We start from the raw sequence: 21156 nt of genomic DNA, 5'->3' as shown, positions 1-21156 counted from the left end.
AATGAGACAATTTACAATGGCAGGTAGCCACATATGGGATAACGATAGCGGCGATAAGACAAGTTGAGATTCAAGATAATTAAAGGGACTTGAAAATGAAGGTGATTTACAGTAATTTGAATTTTCTTTCAAGATTTGTCTATTTTTCTGAACATGTAATCGTTTTACTTTCATTCCTAAATATACTCAAGTCTCAAATGTTGAACTTGTGTTAATGGCAGGATTACAAAGGTCTGATTTACTCAAAACAACTAAAAGAAACTAAAAGGTTGTTCTGACTTTCTTTGTTCAGCTGGACCAGAAAAATAAACCTTAGATTATATTATTTCCCCCTCAAACAGTGGCAGAAGTAATAGATAGATTAGAAATACTTTGTTCGAAGGACCCTGTGTTTTTAGTGTAACTACAATCTCACATCACCTCATTCATCCTCGGAAACCAAGCTCATTGCTTTTAGCGGTAATTTAACAAGCTGCAGGTATGAAAAATGATCCGAGTTGCAGCTTTGCAAATCAAAATATTCTCTTTGGTGCAAGTTAATGAAAAGCTATGTTGAGAATCTAAATTGATTTTGAATATGTCCAGAACATTTCCAATTTAGTCATAACAATAACTTAAAAAAACCCCAAAACAATTATACCGCAAATCCCCTCGTCAACATATTGTAAATACCTTTATGTATATTCAACTTTAATATGTCACATGAAAGACAGCACTTAGAGGGAATACATCTGTGCATATATATGTATATATATATATATACAGAGAGAAATTGTAGATATTTCACATACGCCTTAGTCAACATAGTATGCAACAAAACTTGAACCACAGTGGATTTGTTTTGGGTTCACGTGATTCAATTTCGGAGTAATCTGCTGATGTGTTGCTGTAACACGGACTCTTCGGTTTTATGTTTCAAAACAAGTTAACACGATTACAATTCACGACACAAAACCAGAAATATCAGCGCCACATAGTGGTCAGAGCACTGCATGTTTGGTGCAGCATTTGTTTAAAAAAAGAAAAGAAAAACCCAAACAAAAGAAAAAACATCCCTAAAGAACTGAATCCCTGTGATAACTGAATTATAATAACAGACAAAACAGCTTCTTTTGCCATCCTTGTCAGTAGCAATTGAGAAAAGGTGATATTTCACCCATAAACAATCAGATTTCCAGCAGCAGAGTTACAGTAGCGACCAGTCGGAGGGGGCTGCTGTGTGGGTGTTTGGAAACGTCCACGACTGAAGAGCTTCGGACGTTTCCAACCTGACAAAGCAAAGACACGCCGTGCTGCAGAGGAATACAGTGACAATTCAAAGCGTCCTGGAGTCCTCTGTGTCGGCTGCCCCTCGTTCTTGTCTTCGCGGAGCTGATTTCTCGCCGCCTGGGCTACAGGTACATGCCGTTGATGAGGTAGTCCGACTCCTCCGTGGTGAGAGGACGGGCTTTCTTCAGTTTGTGACGGACGAGTTTGAGGCGGCAGCCGATCATGAGCAGCAGCAGAGCGGTGATGAGGATGCCGAGGGTCAGAGGAAGGATCGCACCTGGAGGAGGAGGGGATGAGATGAGTGGAATCAAAGCAGAGGAGAAGGAACATGTGCATAGCCATTAGGTGCAAACACGGGGGGGGGGGGGGGGGTCTAACCTGACTCTGGCACCGGGTGTCCTCCCATTGCTTTGGATGGCTTGGAGATGATGGCCTCACTCACTGCTTGGCTCTGGGAGACTTTAGGAGCAGCTTCAATATAAACAAAATCAGTGTAGGTTTAAAAAACAAACAAACATCCACCTCCTAATAGTTTTACTAATCTAGAATTTTTTTTTATTTTTCTAATTTATTGTTTTAATAACGCACCTATTTCAGTTTGTTTAGTGACTGGAGGGGAGACGCTTGCAGGTCTGAAAGCTGGACCTATAAAAATGTAATTTAAAGAAAGTGTTATTCAATGTTATTTCAAACTTCGGTTGAAAAGCGAACAAAAAGGTACATTTCTCACCTTTTTGGATGCACTCACTGACACAGTCGGCCTCCTGGAGGAAGTTGTTATGGTTTCCTTGGCAACCGCCATACAAGAAGTGTTTGCACTCCCCAGCGTTCTGGTCGTAATACCACCGAGGGAAGGTACCTTTGCAGGGTCCGACCACCGGTGCGGAAGCACACGGAGCTTCAGGGACAAAGACAAGACAAGTGGTGTTTGCAGTTGCGATTGTGCGGCCAGCGCTTCCTGCAGTGCAGTTTAATGTGTCTGACAAACTATCAAAAAGGGTTGATGGTACCTTTTAACACCGACTGTCGCTTTAAATAAGTTGACATTAGCAACACAGAACAGAGGCAAGAATGAGTCTCACAAATAAAATGTTGATCAGCGGGTCAGCGATAGTGTTCATATGGCTAAAGTGCTGAGCATCTCGACATGGGAATGAGCATGGTGAAGGCACCTTGAGTACGGAATACTTCGGACTAAACAGAAGATCTGGGAAGAAGCCCTTTCGGCTGATCTCTGATTGGGGGATCAGATGGCAGAGGGGACAAGGGGAGCTTTGTTCCAGCACTCAGAGGGGATGCAGGCAAGGAGCTGCTTTCCCAGGGAATGCAGAGTGGCCCTTTGGCTCGGCCAGCATTTTGGAGCTCACTGCTCTGACTCAATGGCTGCCTGCAGGCGCCATCTGCTTCCATGTCCGGGCACACGCTAAAACCCTACCTGACTTTTTTTTTATAAAAGCGCACTGCGTCAGTACCAGCCAGAGTATGCTATTTGGATATTTTAAGAGGTGCAACTGAAGTGAAAGCAGCATATTGAGCTGATTTAGGCTGTGTTAGTTCATATTATACTGTTATTGTCTGTGACGAAAGAAAGAGGTGTTTGAAAAGCAATGTGACGAGTAAAATTTGCACAAAAAGACAAAAAGAGAGTGAGTATGTGTGTCTTTTGGAGATCATTTCTTTATGTCTTTGCTTCTGGCAAAAAAAACAAAAAACAAATCACGATTGCAAATTCTGATTGTTTCTCTTTTAAATTGTGCCGCAATTGTAAGGAACACGTATTTATGTGGCTGCCAAATTTCAGGTTAAAAACAAAAAAATCCTTTTTGCTGTGTGCTACTGACTTGGTTGGAGCTCGTCACCCATAGGTGCCGACAAGCTTTTTAAACATGAGCCTACCTTGGCTGCTTGAGGCTTCCTGTCCAGTGGAAGTTTGAGAAGGAGCAGCGATGCCCCTGTCCTGTGGCGTTACGAGGGATTTCCACCGTCCGGTCGAGAGCATGGCGCCTTCTTCGGCCACCTCTGCCTGGGCTACAGGCTGTCGAGGGCTGAGCAATTCTCCTGGGTGGGTCACTGACTTCCGGTTGCTATCAACTACAATAAAAAAAGAACTATGAGTCGTGACAGTAACAGATCAGCGTTAAGAGCCACTGATTTCAAAAAGATTTCATGAGAAGTCTATTATCTCCCTGAAAACAAACACATGCTGTGAAACAAGTGAAGTGCTGCTGCTTCTTACAGTTGGTGCAGAAGGCTTCATCAGAGCGGTCCGGACAGTGTTGTTTCCCATCGCACGAGTAGGTGATATCAATACAGCAGCCGTCGTCACACTTGAACTGGTAGTTTGAGCAGTGGCCGGTGCACACTGTCGGTACAGAAACACGAAAGTGCAGATCGTTCACTTCATCAGTGGCAATAGATCCAAACACAAAGAGGCAAAAGTGAGACATCTGTGCAATATCAAATTAATTCAAATGTAAAAATCAGGGTAGAAAGGGATGCATTAGTGGGTTTGTCACCTTCTGCTTGGTGTTTTGGTGCCAGGACAGTGACAGAGACGTTGTCTGAGCTCTTCTGTCCGGAGGCGTCCGTGACCGTCATCTGGAAGGTGTAGACGCCTTCCTGGAGACCGCTGACCTTCAGCAACCCTGGATGGGTCGACTTCAGCACACACACAAGCACAATTTAGGTCTCCAAGGGGTAACCATACGACTATCAGAATCAAAAAGCCAAAACATCATCAGAAACAAGGACAAGTCCCTAATAAACATCGGGCCTTTTTCTTTAAAAAAAAGTGTGACTTTTTGATTTGATGAAGTATTCAAACACACACTTGGTCGTTATTCTCACAGAAGTGAAATACTCTTACATACAAGCTTAAGTTTTCATAATATCTATGGAGGCTCCTTGTACTTAGATGCATTGTCCTGCTAAATCAAATGAGAGATACATTACTTATGTTATCCAAATCTTAATTCTTGTGAAAAGGAGCATTCACTCATTCCCCTACTTTGTTCATGAAGAATTTTGCAGATGAAGATGAATGATAGATTTTCAGCAATCAGCATTTTCATGTGATTTGAAAATGATAATTGTAGTAAAAAAAAATTAATCGTGGCAGAAAGATTCTTTCATTCGGAGGAACACGGTAAAGCATATAAATAGAAGCATGATGTGTCGATGCAGAAGACTCATGTCTCAGGTGACACCACATCTCAAACTGCTTTCTTTGTTCCTTTCTGGACATGATAAACTGTTCTCCGTATTCACACAGCAGTGCATCATACACAGCTCTGCACACAAGCCACCTTGTTGATTTAACCAATACAAATACTCAAATGCACCAAGCTCATACAGGGGACAATTAACATCCATTTGAACAAATAATTCAGATTCTAAAAGGCCAGAACAACAGAGAATAAATAAACCTCATGTCCTTGATACTTGTCCTTTTAATCCTATGAAGCAAAAGCAAACGCTGACCTTCATATTGACGGCCGTGTCACCCTTAACGAGCGTCCATTCGTAGTGGCTGATGGCGTGGTCGTCCACACTGTCCCGGCCGTCCAGCACGGCCCAGTCGGTGGGCAGCTGGATCAACACGTCCTGTCCGGCGTCGCTGCGTGGAGGCTCGTCCTCCTCTGCAACATGAAAACCCTCGGTGTGACGGCATCATCCACAGTTCACTCTTTTCAGACTTCTGATGTTAGAAAATAAAATATGCTTTTCTTCTGCATTTGAACAATGCCGAGCCTCTTTTTTTTTTTTCCCCCAACCCCAAGTATATTGTAATGATAATAAATTGTGACAGATTAATGACCAAACTGTTACTTTGGACCAAGTTTTCTTTCTGTTGTATTTTTACTATAACAACTTAAAAAGTGGTGAATAGTTTAATATTTTACAATTTCTATAACTGCAATGGTTTTTTTTATTATTATTTTTTATCACAAGCTGTTAAAGCCAGCTGCTATTGCTCTCAGTACAAAGTTACACACTGAGGCAAATCATTAACCCAGGCTTTCCACCTTATTAGAGCAAGGAACAGTCAGAAACGGTCACTTTTACTTCACTGTATGAAAATAAGAAAAAATATAATAAATGTTAAAACCTTTTTTTAATATTTCCAAACTCTCTTTCTTTGTGTTCACTTGTTTAGAATTATGTGAATTAAACAAAGCCGGCATGTCTTTATTTATACATTAGTCATTCAAACTATTTTTCTAAACTATCATTACAAACTCTGCTTTTTTACTTACCGGTATATGTTGTCTCTTTGACAACCAACACCTGGGTTTAAAAGTTGATTTTTTAACAATTGAAGCTTACTTCTATTATTAAGTCCACTATTTAATGTTTTAATAATGTTTTCATACCTGGTCTGCTCAGTCATTGACATCCTTATACCAAACATACAACAATGTAGTAAGAAATACCAGATGAAAATGATGATCGTTCATCTCTTTGTCAGAAGTGTTTAGTTGAACTCTACATGTTTGTTTGTCATTCACACTTCATTTTGATGGTTCACCCTGTACTGTCAGTAAACTGCTCAGAGGTTGAGTTGGTCCAACACACACTCTTTCACCCCACCAGCTATTGCTGATTTATCAGTGAACACTTGCCCCACCTTGCGCGTCCTCCTCCGGGCCGGGCCTGCGGGCGGAGCCGCTGGGTGACCCGGGCACGGGCGGGTGTCCGTGGCCGCTGCTCGCGTTGACGGTGCGGGTGTAGGTGGTGAATCCCTGCTGCGGGGCGAAGGAGCACACGTTCTGGCTGCGGTACGTGCAGTTGAAGAGGTAGCAGCGGAGGCTGTCCTCCGGCTGCCGCAGGTTCTCCTGCACCACCGCCACGGTGCAGTGCGGCTGCGAGCAGCAGGCGTGCAGGCAGTCCTTCCAGGTGAACACCGGCTCCGGGGCCAGCAGGAAGGTGGCGCCCTGCTCGATGGACACCTTGGCCCGGATGATGCTCTCCCTGGCGGGGCTGAAGTCGCCCACGCAGGAGTCGACCGCGTCGCCCGTCCGGTACACCTGGTCCTGCTGGAGCTGCTTGCGGAACTCCTCCAGGAGCTCCTCCACCCCGGAGATTTTGGATTTCAGGTCCGATATCGGCGACGAGCGGGAGTCGGTGCGTCTGAGGGCGAACAGCAGCAGGAGGCTGCAGGCCAGCAGCGGCCGGGGATGCTGAAGCAGGGCCATGTTGTTCCCGCAGTCAAACGGCGTCAGTCCCTCTGCCTCCTGCAGCAGCAGCAGCAGCCGCCCCCCCCGCTCATCAGTCTCCCGACACACAGTCCCCAGAAACTAATATACATATATATATATATATACACACCACGACACCGAGCGAAGCCGCTGTGTTTTACTTGCTTTGTTTATCCGCAGTAATGGAGCGGATCGTCTCGCGTCTGACGTTGCTGAAAATCTGCTGTTGTCATGGTGAAGAGGCGGAGGCGGAGACCGGAGGCTGCACGGCGGAAAGCGGTGACGTAACGCCATGCCCATATATGGCGAACAGCTGCGGCGCACCTGATGCAAGTGCTATTACCTGGGCAGTTTACTGCCGTCTGCATCCAACCATCCATCCATCCATCCACCCATCCAACCATCCATCCATCCAACCACCCATCGACCCGCCCATCCATCCATCATCCATCCATCCTTCCCATCCATCCACCCATCGACCCATCCATCCATCCATCCACCCATCGACCCACCCATCCAACCATCCATCCACCCATCGACCCACCCATCCATCCATCCATCCATCCACCGACCCACCCATCCATCCATCCATCCATCCACCCATCCATCCACCCATCCATCCATCATCCATCCATCCATCCCATCCATATTAGTTCTAAACTTTCAACCACAGGTATTATTTTTGTTCTTCTAAGTGGCCTTCTACAACAATAGCAGCAACGGTTGGCAATAATGGTACTTCATTTAATGAAAAAAAAAAGGAAAATTGTAGCCCTTACTGTCTTGCACGGAACATTTACGCGTTTCCCTGAAAAGGGAGTTCCAACAATTGATCCGTAAAGGAAAACTTGCCACCTTTTTTTTTTTTCACAGCTTCAAGAAGAAGTTTTATTTCAACAATATAACACAAGAATCTTAAATCCATTTAGATATGAAACAAAACGGACACAATGCTCACAATTATTTCCCGTGTCTGACATCATAGTTAAAAAAAGAAAAAAGAAAAGAAAAGGAAAAAAAACGCTTTTCCATATGAAATGTGTTGCATTTCGGATTATTTTTCTTCTTACAACAAACATCTGATTTAATGGCCATATATACACAAGCAAGATAAAACACAATTTGTCAGTGTACAACAATAAAAACAAATGATCTGATGTAATATTTATTCCGAACATTTCCTATGATTTGTGACACTAGAAAATACAATATTATTACATGTGTTCATCATAGACTTGGTCCAATCTGAAGGAGATTTAACTATGTTTAACAATGTCTTCTTGTTACATAAATGTCATTCACATAGAATTTATTTTAACACAATATTTACATGATAAGGTTTTTAATGACAAAATAGATAATGATCATTATAAAAGGAAGATGAACATTTAAATAAGTTTCAGTTCAAATAAAATAAAATTAAAAAAGGCATGCATTGATATCCTTCAGATAACCAGGACAGTTAAATTAGAATAAATTTAAATAAAAGTAGTGAGAAGATGCAATGATAAAAATATTAGTACAGGTTGAATGTAGTATTTTGTATCTCAGGCTTACGTTGGAAAACGGTCAGTCTCCGCTTTTGTAAACATTACATCTTGCAAAGATGGGAGAAAAATAGGTATAGATGTCATTTTTCGATTTTCCCATCAAATTTAATTTTTAGACACACTTGTAACAAAAGCTGTGTCCATGAGGCATAACAAAACTAGTGGCACTTTAAGAATTCTTACTTTCAAAATGACCCAATATCCAAAATCTTTGTTTCAAATCTATAAAATACTCCAGGGGATTCTTGCGTTGGTTAAAAGCTGCTCTGTGCACGTTGCTGAACACAGCTTCATCTCCGAAAAGTCTTTGTTGTCATATAAATACTGAGGTAAAGAGGAGAATGCTGAGTTGTTGAGGGACAAAGGTCCTGGCTTCTTTGAGTGGTTGTTGCCACTTAAGGCCTTAGGTTGGCTTCTGCCTGTAGTCAGTGATGGCCTTCCACAGTTTACACAACACCCCACCCCTGAGGAGACACCAAACACAGTTAGGTTCCAGTGGATGGAGACGAGTTTGCTACATTCATTAGAATTACCTGTAAATAATCATTACATTTGATATAGATTATCCCAACTATGCAAAACATCTCTAACAGTTCATGAAGCATGAACCCAAGTTACAAAATAGAGATAATGGTTGAATAAATAGCACTGTACAAAATCTCATGATACAGTTCAATAAACCACCGCAGAAATATCAATGTACTATTGTTTACAAACGCAACGACACCCACATAGGGTGAAACGACTCTTTCCGGCGCTCGTTTTCTACAAGCGGGTGAACAATCCAGCGTGTAAGTTCTGTGTTACATTTTCCCAAAAGTCTAAAGCTGAGATAAGCACGGTTGGGTTTCTTCTTACCTCAGTCTTAAACTCTTCAGATCGTCTCTCGTCACGTCATGGAGGATGTCGTTCAATGAGTACTCCTCATTAAGTATCTTTAAAGGAAAAAGAGTGAAGGATAAGGACACGAGGGGTATGACAGTCAGTTCTTGGGTGTATGAGCTGCTGCATTAAGCCCTTTTATATGGCTGCAGAGCACTTTGATTATAAAAACTGTTTTGAATTGTTGATTCGGGTTTTAAATCGTGGCGCCCACCCTGTCTATGGAGTCCTGGTCGGCGCCGTGAAGCCGCAGCCAGCTGGTCAGCTCCGGGTCTTCATGTCTCTGGGTAGGTTGACTCCCCTCTCCATCCACACCGTCTGATGATGTAGGAGATGTGGGAGTCTCTAACAGGCGAACATAATGAGGAGCTTATGTTAGTACCTTAAAAACACTCAAGAGGTACAGTGCCGACTACTGAATTCTGTAATTGAAATGACTGCTGTTTGTTATTCTTCTCACTGGTGGATCACATTGATTTTAACACTCCCGAGTTAAAATGACAAATTCTTCTTCCTGCTTCACTCCAATTTAATATTGTTTTTACAGTATTTGGCATTCCTCAATCCTGACCACAGTGTTGTAGTTTATGTGTAAAGTTCTGAATGATCCATCCACTATGATGCAAACATGTTTAACAGCCTTTCAGAGGAAAGTTAAATGTCTAGCAGCGGATTCTCTCTCGGATCTTGTTGGATGTGAGTTAGGTGAGATGATAAGGTGAGATGATAAAAAGGTGCAGGAGAAGTTTTCTCGCTGCAAGACGCATTCGTATCGTCACATCAGCAAGTCAAAATGGAAATGATACTGGAAACACTAATTAACCAGCTAATTGGAATTAGACATCCAATAATTTACACCTCAAGGAGTTGATAAGAAAGCTTTTGTTTTTCTTCAATATTTGCGACATGGCCTTTATAAACTGTTTTGTGAGCTGGAAACAATGAAGCCAAATTCTTCCATGGACGTTTCTCTGCATGCCAAGACTGTCGGTTTATTATTATTTTTATTATTATTATTATTATTATTATTATTATTATTTAGTGTTGAAGACCACGGCTGTTGAATCTCCCGGCTGGCTGCAAGATGTGAAGGCAGATTTGAAGTTAGGAGCAGTGAGAGTGCGGGGACGTTAAGTTTGGATAAAAGCGCAGACCTGCGGGCTCAGATCGCAGCCTCAGTAGTCTGATCTCTTGCTCTCTCTCCTCCAGCACTTGCTGCAGGATGACCTGGTACTCTCTCTCCTTCTCCAGCAGCTGTTCCAGCAGCCTGAAGTCAAAACACACGGAGGGAAAAATACCAAAGGATCTTAGATTATTACGACAAGCTGATGGATAATTGATGACGGCCGTCATAAAACAGATCGATCCTACGCCGCTGCCCTGACGCGTTCCGTCTACCTGTTGGTCTCCAGCTTCATCCTGCCCAGCTCCATGCTCACGGAGCGCTGTGCGTTGTGCGACTCGTGAGACACCGTGGAGCTGAGCGTGCTCACCCCCGACGTGACCACCGTGTCGTCGTGAGCGGCGACCGGGGGCACGCGGCTCTGGTGGGTGGCGCCTCTGTCCGGCTCGGCGTCGTCGTCCACGTCATCCTGGTCGGCCGCGTCGCTTTCAGAGGCCAGGCTGAAGTGAGGCCTCAGCTCTGGACAGACGACGGAGGACACCGCAATTTGAGACAATGTGTTAACAATTACACAAAACCAGAAGCTAAACAGTAAAACTATAATAAAGTTTAATGTGAAACCGAAGACTGATACAGGCCTGCGCTGTGGCTTTATCATGTCTGTTCATAAAAATTCTGACTGTACAAGCTTCCTCAGCTCTTGTATTTATGGGCTCATCATTGCCTGAGGGGCGATTCATAATTCATTCAGAGGAGCTCTACTTGAGACATTGATGATGCTACCTGGCACCAGGATTGTGATTGCAGTCTGCACAGCTTTGCGGATGATGTTGTCCAAAGCGAACATCCAGTGAGGCTTGATGTTGTGGTTTCGCAGCACTTTGTTCACCTTGAAAAAAAAAAAAAGAAATCAAGATTGTTGCACTCATGAGCATAAATATATATATTATCTTTCATCCAGATTATAAAAAATAATAATTGCAGAGTGCTGCTCTAGTCTCCTGCATTGGAGTTGGAACAGCCCTGATTTTTTTAATTGAAATTGTAATCAGACTAAACATGGTCGACACTGATAGTATTTACAATACAAATGCACATGAGAATAGAAGACAGAGGGAAACCACAAACCACAAAGCATCACATAAACTGTTGAACTAGAAAAAAAAGATGTTAAAGCAAGATGAATGTCCATAATGAAATAGGTAAGTCTCAATATATCATTCACACATCACTAGTAATGTCTGAGAATGTTTTTTTTCTTTATTGAAAACAAGCTTAACCTTAATTAAAATAAACTGTTAAATTTCCCCCCGAGTTTGTGCAGGAGCAGGTCCCACTAATTTAATGTACACAGTCTACACATTCCACCTATTTGTAATTCAGGAGGTCGTGAACCCGCAAGCACAGTACAGTATTGTTTGAAAACGTCTGCCATACACCCTCCGTTAGCCCAAAAGGACTCTGCCCATGGTCACGGTCGGTTAACAAGGATCCTTGAGAAGGGAACAGTCCTTCAGCAGGACGAGATGACGCCACATCCTTGAACTGCCTTCAAGCACACATCCTCGAGATTGAGAAACACCTGTCATCCACTCTCAACTCTTCTCCCTGATGGCCAACAGGAGGCGTCAGAGCTTCACCCTCCTTCACGGTTATGTAATCCCCCCTCACTGACATGAAAACAGCCACTTGCTGTCATTTCATCTGCATAACTGCATTTCCGAGGAGGAGAGCAGATGATGAGCCTTTCTACAGAATGTGCAATTACTCGCCACGGTTTCTCATCTCTTGAAGATCACAAGCATTTCACAGTTATCCCTCTGATCTCTGTGCAGGAAGAGCGGCAACAAGGCAGCCTGAATGTTTTCTGCAGCTTGTATAAATTACTCTGAAGAGCTTGGAGCCTGTGGTTTAAGAAAAAGCTCCAGGCACGTCTGCCTTCAAGTGGAAGGGGGGGGGGGGGTGATAAAAAGACAGGAAATCACATGTAGCAGGTGTCAAAGAGCAGGAACTTTGCATTCTGTAAGAGGAATTACATTAAAAGACGAATCCTCAGGTCGATCCTTTGGAAAGCTCAAAGCAGTTGTATGAACTAAAAGCTTTTGCAGCAGTGTTTTAGGGATTTTAGTCCTCAGGTTTTGTATCTAAATGTTTAATTGACAAGACAAATTTAATGATGGCTTTAATGCAATGCAATACATTTGAATCCTTTCAATACTATTTAATCTAGTTTTGCAATGTCAAAAAAAAAAAAAGGAAATCCGCCTGTAAACACTTACAGCATCCTGGAAGCCGAACAGCACGACCTGCAGCTGACTGATGGCGGTGCTGTCAAAATCCAGCTCCAGCTTGAGCTGAGACAGGGTGTTGGCGATAATTTTCCTGTCTGCCATCCGCACAAAGTCAGCCAGACTCACCACAAGGGTGGAGATGTGCTGAGGTTTCAGCTTCATTTCTTCAGAGCCCTGGAGGTTGGAGACAGAGGGGGGGGGGGGGGGACATGCAAAGAGAGAGTTGGCACTCTGACTGCGTCTGATGACATCCATCACTGCCCTGACGTGAGTCTCCGTCGTTACCGACCTGCGTGAAGGCCTCCATCAGGTTGGCCACCACCTTGTCCTGATCCTCGGTCAGGATGTGGTGCAGCGTTGCTCGCCGCTCGCTGTCTTTGCGAAGCATAAAGAAGCCCGAGTCCTTCTCATCAGGGGATGGAGGAGCACTGTGGTCCTCAAAGTTTTCCACTGGAATACTAACAACAAAAAAAAAAGGTTAATAAAACACAGAAGTCTTCAATTCACAAAGGAGTGTCAAGACGCTGGGCAGTACAGTGGAGTTGTGGTGAGTTCTCTCGGCTTGAAGTGAGAAGGTCACAGGTCCAAACACGTGTGTTTGAAGCTAATACGTGACGCTGGATTACATTGAGGTGTGAATATGTGTGTGGTTGTCGGTTTCACTGTGTTTGCCCTGTGATGGACTGGCGACCTGCGTTCACACACACCAGGCTGGGATCACTTCCTGCACCCTGCAGCACTTAGTTGGATAAAGTGGCATAAAAGATGAATGAAAGCTCATGGCAGTAATCTAATCTATGTTTTGGAAAGAGTATTTAGACATATGAGTTAGATATTTAATTTCAAGCTTCAGTGCAAAAGGAAACTGCGCGGTGTATTATTGTCTTGCTTGAAAATTGTTATGGCCTTTAATAGACCTGCTGGGGAACCCAGAGGACTAAGACTTTTCCTTCACTCTTCTTATAATAATAAATAGATAAAATAGGAATAAATACTTAATCTGCGTGTTAAAATCAGACCTTTTGAAAACTGGCACACAAAGGATTTGTTTTTGCCGAATCAAGTGCAAAATGATTTAGTTTAATTCAAAATGCAGCAGTTATTTTCAATTTGTTCTGCGTTGTATGTGCTCATGGACACACTGGTTTTGAAATGAGGTGCAATAGTGTCTTAGAAAGTGAAAATATTTATTCAATTATGAGTGAAATAGTTCTTTATCGGTGTGAATGGCCTCACAATCAAAACACCTATGATGAATAAAGAATGTCATTATACAGTAAAACCTTTGAATCACAAAGTTCAATTCTCATTGAAACGACACAGGATGAAAAGATACGCTGACAGGCTCAAATCTACTTTATTTTTAAGTAGTATTTATTCCCCCCAGAGTTGTACAACTACTGAAAAGCGGTGCTTACAGTTACTTACTACTCACTTTCTTTATGTACTGGAGTTACTTCTCAAGCGACTGCAAATGTATAGTAACTAGTTACTCAGGAAAATACGTACGACATTACTTCTTCAACTTGGACAGTTTTCATAATGAATATAGAGCTTCTGTGTCAGCAGTGGGCCAGTATCAAGTAGTCGGAGAAGAAATGCTCTACAATCTGCACGTGAGCAGTAAAGATGGATTTATTAACTAACGACAACAAGAACGAGGAGCAATGAAGCAACGATAATGAGTTACCTTCTTGCTGACGGTAGCAGACAGCTCTTAGTGAGGCGAGTTAATTATATTTAGAGCTGCTAATGCATCCACTGCAGGTTCTGTGAACACAGGCTAATGTTACTTACAGTCGGATGTTTTTCATGTCGCTGTCAGGCGCGCCGAGTTAGTTTAAGATTAATGAGGCAATTCTTCCCCGGCCAACAGGAGTGTGGCGAGATCAGTACAACAGAAGGGCACCTGTGAACCAAACCAGCTCTGGAACCCGTGTGTGTGCGTTACCTGAGAAAAAGGGACCTCGGCCCCTTGACATCCCTCTCGCTGTAGCACTTGACGCTGGGCTTGAAAATGAAGGGGTTTGCGTTGAGGTCGTTGTCAGGGGAGACGGAGCCGTACTCGCTGCTGCTGCTGGTGTCCTCCACCACCACCGGCACGGGCAGAGAGATACTGCGGAGGTACTCTAAAAGGACGAGACGAGTCCATGATGAAACGTCTGGAAGCCGGAGAAGTGCTTGTTGCAGCATGTTTACATAAATATGCTTATGTATCACTTCGTACCAGGGAGGCAGAAGCTGTTCTGGTGCAGCAAAGCAAGTGAAAAAAAGTGTTGATGGATTATTTTAAATGGGTTCATAAATATTAAGTCTAACCTTCCTACAGTTTATGACATATTTATAAAATGCATGCCATTGAAAATATTTTTCAATGGATACACAAATATGCAAGGCCATAGTTATTTAATCTTGTTTCACAGGGAGCTGCAAAAAATAGCATGGGCATATGGTTGGCTATAGAATATAAAAAGCTATAATGTCGAAATGGTTTTAGATCAAATTTACAAATACCAAAGCCAATTTGAACACATATTTCTAAAATTGCAGTATATGTGTATGCATCAAAAATATAATTTTTTCCATATAAATATTTGACATTTATACATTATAATACATATCTATGTGTGCATCCAAAAAACCTTCTATAAAGACATGCAATTATATATAATCCTACCAAAATTATTAGTGAATGCTTTCGTAGTTTTTGCTTGAGATCTGACTCAACACAGAAAAGACAAATAAATAATATCTCTATCTTGAGTCAACCGCCTCAATGTGATGCAAATTGAACATCTGGCTGCTAAAAAGCCTCTTGTGTATAAGCTATATCAAGCATAATTTGAAAGCATTTGTAAATTACATCTCGTTCTGAACTGCGTGTCTCAAGCTTCTGAGGAGTGGAGTCAAACAAGGTGAGTGAGCAAGCAGCAGCAGGAGAAAAATATAAGCCAGTTTATAAGGTGGTCTCTCAGCAAATACGACTAAAACAAAACAGATTAAATGAAGAAAGCAAAATTGCTCACCTGACCCCGGTGACAGAGCTGCAGGAAAGAAACGGAGAATATGTGTGTCAGCAATTAAACATGAACAACAGAACTTGTAAGGCAGGTGGGCGACTGTGCAGCAAAGCAAAACAACTGAAGCTCTTCTTAATGCTGTTGTCACGGCACGTGACTGAAAAGAGGCCGTGGGGTTAAAACGTAGGTAAAACTCCACCTCACTAACTTTTTTTTCCCAAAGCATCAGAACATAATGTCACAACGTTCTCAAACAACTGAAAAACAACACACAAAAGTGAAAGGAACATTTCTATTAAATCTAAAGCGGGATGCACTGAAGAGTTGAAACAAATGGCAATATAGATCTGTAGATGTGAAAAAGACTGCTATTAGTCGCCCTTCTCTATTTTGTTTTTAATGTTGGACCAAACTAGAAATCTTCCTTGAATTGTTTTATTCAGAGTTACCAGTGCCGTTACTGCTCACACAGCGACACACAGCCTGGGCGTTCTTGTAAAACGTACCAGTCTGTCTACTGATTTCAAGCTGTCGTCCTCTACCCGTCCCAAAAAATTACAGGGAAAAATAAAGGTTCTAAGGAATTAAAAATATCTTTTGACTGTCTGTTTCTGTATTCAAAGATATATTGGCTATCATCTATTACTGTGGCGTTTGTTTGAAAAGAGGCCCCCTTCAGGTGACCCTTTCACTCATCCAGCCTTTATTCAACAATATACTCTGTACTGTACATTGATTTATATATAATGTGGCAAAGTGAGAATAAAGAAAGTGAAAACGCTCCCACCTGTGAAGCTGCTCTTGCCCTTCTTCTTGCGGCTGGTGACGGTGAGAAACTCGTCGGTGAGCAGGTCGAAGGCGGTGGCGCGTCGGTCAGGGTCGGGCTCAAAACAACGCAGGATGAAAGCTTTGGCCTCCAGCGACATGGACTCAGGAATCTCCGGGTGGATCTTAAACATCCCAACCTAGAAAGCAACAAAACAGAAGACAACCTTTAGTTTGATGAAACAAATCAGAAGCCTCTCCGCCAGTCGAAGACGCATTCCCTTCAGGGTGAATTATGTTATTAGCTGCACGTGCAAATTGCAGTGTTTACACCGGAGTTTGAATCGAAGTTGAAATCTCAGGCCATAGTGCAGGTTGGCGGCAACACATGAGAGGAATAATACTCAAAGTTCACGTGTGAGATTCCCCCTGACGAGGCACACGAGAAATTCCTCTTGTTGCTGTTGAAGAATGTTGACTTAAGATTAGCAGGGAGATGCCCCTCCCTCGAGACATTCCTGAGGGATGAGTGAAGAGTACACTGGGACTGCTTTACTGGTAGAGTTAACCTGACATGCCCCACAGAAAGTTGTTAAAAGACAAGAACCTCGAAAAGTTGACGGGACTACACTTCTGTGATCTTTGTGCAAAAATATGCAGAGATGGAAGTTTCTCCACGTGTGTTTCCTTACGTTTGAGTTCCACGAACACACGCCTCCTTGTTTGGACGGAGCACCCTTTAATTAACTCACATCATATGGAAAAGTCCATGATTCACCACTTTGAAAATGCTTTCCAGACATCGCCTCAAACATCTTTACCGTCTTCAACGGGCTGCACATGGACGCAATAATCCACTGGTGTGGCTGTGAAGCCCGGCCCAGCCAAAGCAAATAAAGCATGCAGACTGAGTGTGTAAAGACTTCAAACAGGGATGGAAAGTTAACCTGAGGACTCTGAACGCTCCTTTCTGTGATCCACGAGGCTGTTTGTGTCCAAACAAACATTCGTGCACACGCGGTATTTGCAGTTTCTACTGGCCTGGATCATGTTACCGCCTGTATGTGATAACACAATGCAGGCGCATAACGACAGATTCTTTGTTTTAGTTTCAGGAAACGTTGAAATGATAAACACTGAACTGCTGATTGTCACTTCCATCAAATGGAACTTGAATAGAAGAGCATGAATTGACTGTTGTAAATAAGCGAGCTGTTTAAGAATCACGGCTGGTGGATGAGGCCTCTATGCATTATGTATGGTGAAGGTACAGTAGGTCCATTAAATGAGGCATGAGTCTGTCTAGATAAATACACCTGGACCGGTGTCGTCATGGAGGTCCGGAGGAAAGGCAGCTGTTCATATATCAGCTCTTATCAGGCAATAAGAAAAAACAAAAGATGCTGAGTCCTACAGTAATTGTTTTATTTCCAAACAGAGACAGAGCTGTGTATAGTCTGGTCTTCAACCTTTCAAATAACTTAATATAACCTGATTATGTTGAATATTCTCTATTATGATCTCCCAAAGCAAACAACTGAATGCTTTCAGTTACATTTTTATGTGCCATAATAATGGCCAAGCCGTCTCACAATGACTTCTTTAAAAATTATAATAAATTGAATCAATACAAACATCATAACAGCGTTAACACTGCCAAATAAACAAGGAAAGCTTACTTTAAAAATTACCTTCATAATCAATTAAAAACATTATATTTGTAGGAATTATTCAGGTTTTTTTTGTGCATATTTCATACATCACTGTTTACAGAAAACGCTTAATCGAAGATAGATGGATGGATTCGAGCTTTTCGCAAAAATCCCCCGAAACAATGATTTTCACGTTGAGTTAATTCGTGTCCCTACATGGCCTGAATGTTTGAATGTGTCGTTCTATGTCTGCTTTGTAATGGACTGGCGATGGTCCAAGGCCCACTCTGCCGCTCATAAAAACTTGGACCCAGCGGACATAGAGGATGCAGAGATAAATGCATTAAAACATTAATTCATACTTGCAAACGGGATGCAAAACCTCGTAGCAAGTCACCATGTCTCATTGCAAGTTAAAGTTTTAGGTTAATATATTTTATTTAAAGTCTATCATGGCTGATGCCATGATTTTTCCTCTGAAGGTGATGCAAATTTGAATCCGATTGGATATAAATCCATAGTCATGCACACCAAAACCTGAGCGCAGTAATATAAGCCACATACGTATCCTATTCATACTCTCAAGAGGGCAATTATCAGCTCTCAAACATCCTCAGATTTAGTGATCTGGCGGAGCTGCAGATGTTCATTGGCGCTGCAATACCCATTCAAAACAAGATGCTATAAAAAACAGCTTCCACCGTCTGCGAACTGCCATCTAAAATTAAACGCCTTCCCTCGTGAGGATAAGTTAGTGCTGCTGGGTCTCACCTTGAACATGGCAGCTTGTGGCTCTCCCAGCTCATAGAACGGCGGTTTACCGGTGGCCATCTCGATGATGGTGCAGCCCAGCGACCAGATGTCTGCCGGCTTGCCGTATCCCCGAGGGCCCTTGTCTATGATTTCAGGAGCCATGTACTGTAAAGTGCCTGAGAAACAACAAGCATAACGTCCTCACGAATGCTGACATGGAACTGATTCAGTACAGGTGATTTTTCTCCCCTTAATGTGTCTACAGATCCAAAGTTGTGAAGCAAAATATGAAAATGTACGAGCTGCAGATGTGATGAAGGATGGAAACTGTCGAGGGGGGTGTCTGAAGTACACTGAACATGTGATGCCAGTACATGCTGGATAAAAACGTGAGCTAATGTTCATTTATTTGTAGGCTATTGGTGAGTGGCCTTCATGTCAAACAGTCTAAAGGCATATTGTGGGCGAGAACAAAACAAAAAACAGCTGAATCACGTGTATGAAATACGACTGGAACATCAAACTGAATCACATCAGTAGAAAATCTGCACCGTAGAGGACATGTGCCATGTACAATATTCTCACTGTGCATGCAGTTTCTTTAAATATACCTTCTGTTGAAGGTGAAATACACGCACCTTTTGTTTTGCTCTGAAACAAGTCGGAAAGTTTGACTTTGCAACCAGTATCTCACACCGGGTGTGAGCTCGAAGCAGCTCCACCCCAAAATAGCCTGCGTCAGGTGATTAACTATGAGTTACCTTGTCTTTGAGGTGATGACACAATTCCTACATGTGACCAATAAGATGGGAAAAGCTTTAAAGGGGCTGATCGTCTTGTGTAAGCAACAGCCAAGACAGTCAGTGTTATATATTAATCATGGCGCAGGTCCAAAGAAACATTTTCAGATCCCTACTGAAAGACCTCTTTTGTTCTGTTATTATCCTGCCGGCTTCTTATTAGCTGCCCTTAGAGGCTCCTCTGCTGAGCTAAAAAAAGGCAGGCACACATTTATATATAGCAGGCGCGGGCTATAAAAAGGACTCGCCCAGTTTCTTGAAAGAGCCATTCAGGGTAAGTCCCTGTCTCCTCCAATCTGCATTGACACCATCTAATTCAAGAGGTTGAACTGAGCTGCAGTTGGCGGCTGGAGGGCAAACATTACAGGGCGGCACCAACCTGCACCATCCGACCGCGGGCTCACGTCAAACCCGGAGCCCGAATAGTAACAGGCGGCTATTCTCAGAGTTATTACACACAGTGGGTGCGTAGCTGGGAGTGGATTCTTTGAAACGGTGCCAGTTGAGCACACAAACCGTATCTGTCTGGGGTTACCTGCTCGCTCAGCTTTATTTATAGCCCCCGTCTCAGGACATCTCCAGCCCCGTCTGAGCCTTTTTGCTTGCGTGAACAAAGAGATGAAGATAATCAAGAGTGTACCTGTGAACGTCTCAGTGCACGGGTTGATCCCTGCCAGCCTTTTAGAAGTGCCAAAATCTGATATCTTCAGGACGCCACTGTAGGTGTTGATGAGGACGTTGTCGCCCTGTGGATTTGAAAAAGATCATCTGTGAACACAGACACACCCATCCTGCTCCTAAAATTCCAGGGCTGTGGCACAGAGATAAGGATTGCAGCTCCTTTAAAGTGACAAACAGCAGGTTATGGCACCATGCGTGGGAAGAGGAGGAGCTCCCCGCCTAAACAAGGCCATTAACATTTACGTGGGGCTAATGATGTTTATATGGCCGAGTAGTTAAAAGAGGGGGAGGCCAAGGGAGGAGGCGGCTGGCTCTAATGGCCATCTCTGATGGGAACCTTATCAGCGTTGGTTTATTACAACCGAGATAAAACAGGGAGTGCCTCTTACTTAAGAAAAAGCGGAGTGTTGCTGCAGCCAATGAGCTGTCAAGAAACTGCAGAAATGTGTGTGAGCAGCTGGTTCAGGGCCACTTTTCGAGTGCAGTCACAACAAATTAAACTCACCAGGAATCACATGGCCGACATTCTCAGAGAGCAAACAAGCACACGCATCGAGAAAAACACGAAGGCCCGCAGACCTCAGAAGACCCCACAATCCTTTCTGTTATTAAACTGTAGAGCTCCTCTCTATCACAGTCGTTGCTTTGTTCTCTGAGATGAGAATTCATGCTTCATCAGAACAAGACATGTGGACTCTGGTTTCAGTTTTCATGTTTTGAACGTTTGAAATCCCACAAAGCCGCAATAATTTTCTAAAACAAGGTTAAAGACATATTGTTTTGTGGATTAGTGTATTAAAAGTGACACAAAGTCATGTGAGATAAGTATTTTGCCATGTTGTAATCATGCAGTCTGTTGTCGATGCATTGAAATACCTTCATTTCTTTACCAAGCTAAACTTGGTGCAGCGTTTTTGTGCAAAGTCATGAAACGTTTCCTGCTGACAAGCCTGGAGTTTCTGAATGGGGTGAACTATTTTCCATTTCTGCGCAGTCACTGTGCTTCTCACATTTCAAACCAACTATGTCGATCTTCTGTTTACTGAATCAAATTGAAAATGCGTCATCACCGGGTATTTCAGGATTCTTTTCTTTTCTAAAATAGAAAAACTTCTCATGGAATTTTACACTAAAAAGGAATTAAATAATGTATACAAATGCAAAACAATGGC

At 42.8% G+C, this 21156-nt stretch overlaps 2 protein-coding genes across 2 annotated transcripts in view; both read right to left on the bottom strand.

Moving 5' to 3' along the window:
- Nucleotides 1-714: 714 nt before the first annotated feature.
- On the bottom strand, nucleotides 715-6464 carry lrp11 (low density lipoprotein receptor-related protein 11; the record flags this gene model as incomplete). Its single annotated transcript, XM_080514074.1, has 9 exons — nucleotides 715-1546; nucleotides 1648-1740; nucleotides 1858-1914; nucleotides 2000-2167; nucleotides 3166-3360; nucleotides 3506-3631; nucleotides 3786-3927; nucleotides 4750-4907; nucleotides 5897-6464. The coding sequence occupies 9 exons, from the start codon at nucleotides 6462-6464 to the stop codon at nucleotides 1392-1394; spliced, it is 1662 nt and encodes a 553-aa protein (XP_080370200.1). The 3' UTR covers nucleotides 715-1391.
- An 871-nt stretch (nucleotides 6465-7335) lies between these two features.
- The window catches only part of map3k5 (mitogen-activated protein kinase kinase kinase 5), a 65984-nt gene continuing 52163 nt past the window's right edge, over nucleotides 7336-21156 (bottom strand). The window contains exons 18-30 of the mRNA XM_080514299.1: nucleotides 19944-20049; nucleotides 18522-18679; nucleotides 16121-16298; nucleotides 15340-15357; nucleotides 14265-14442; nucleotides 12603-12771; nucleotides 12302-12487; nucleotides 10806-10911; nucleotides 10298-10541; nucleotides 10054-10166; nucleotides 9114-9244; nucleotides 8876-8952; nucleotides 7336-8481 (exon numbers count right to left, since the gene is read on the bottom strand). Coding sequence (XP_080370425.1) covers nucleotides 8421-8481; nucleotides 8876-8952; nucleotides 9114-9244; nucleotides 10054-10166; nucleotides 10298-10541; nucleotides 10806-10911; nucleotides 12302-12487; nucleotides 12603-12771; nucleotides 14265-14442; nucleotides 15340-15357; nucleotides 16121-16298; nucleotides 18522-18679; nucleotides 19944-20049 — 1725 coding nt within the window. The 3' untranslated portion in view covers nucleotides 7336-8420. The remainder of the gene's footprint in view (nucleotides 8482-8875; nucleotides 8953-9113; nucleotides 9245-10053; nucleotides 10167-10297; nucleotides 10542-10805; nucleotides 10912-12301; nucleotides 12488-12602; nucleotides 12772-14264; nucleotides 14443-15339; nucleotides 15358-16120; nucleotides 16299-18521; nucleotides 18680-19943; nucleotides 20050-21156) is intronic.

This window comes from Blennius ocellaris (assembly GCF_963422515.1).
Source record: "Blennius ocellaris genome assembly, chromosome: 18".
Lineage (NCBI taxonomy): Eukaryota > Metazoa > Chordata > Actinopteri > Blenniiformes > Blenniidae > Blennius > Blennius ocellaris.
The sequence above is the reverse complement of the archived record's forward strand: the minus strand, read 5'-3'. Positions and strand labels throughout refer to the sequence as shown.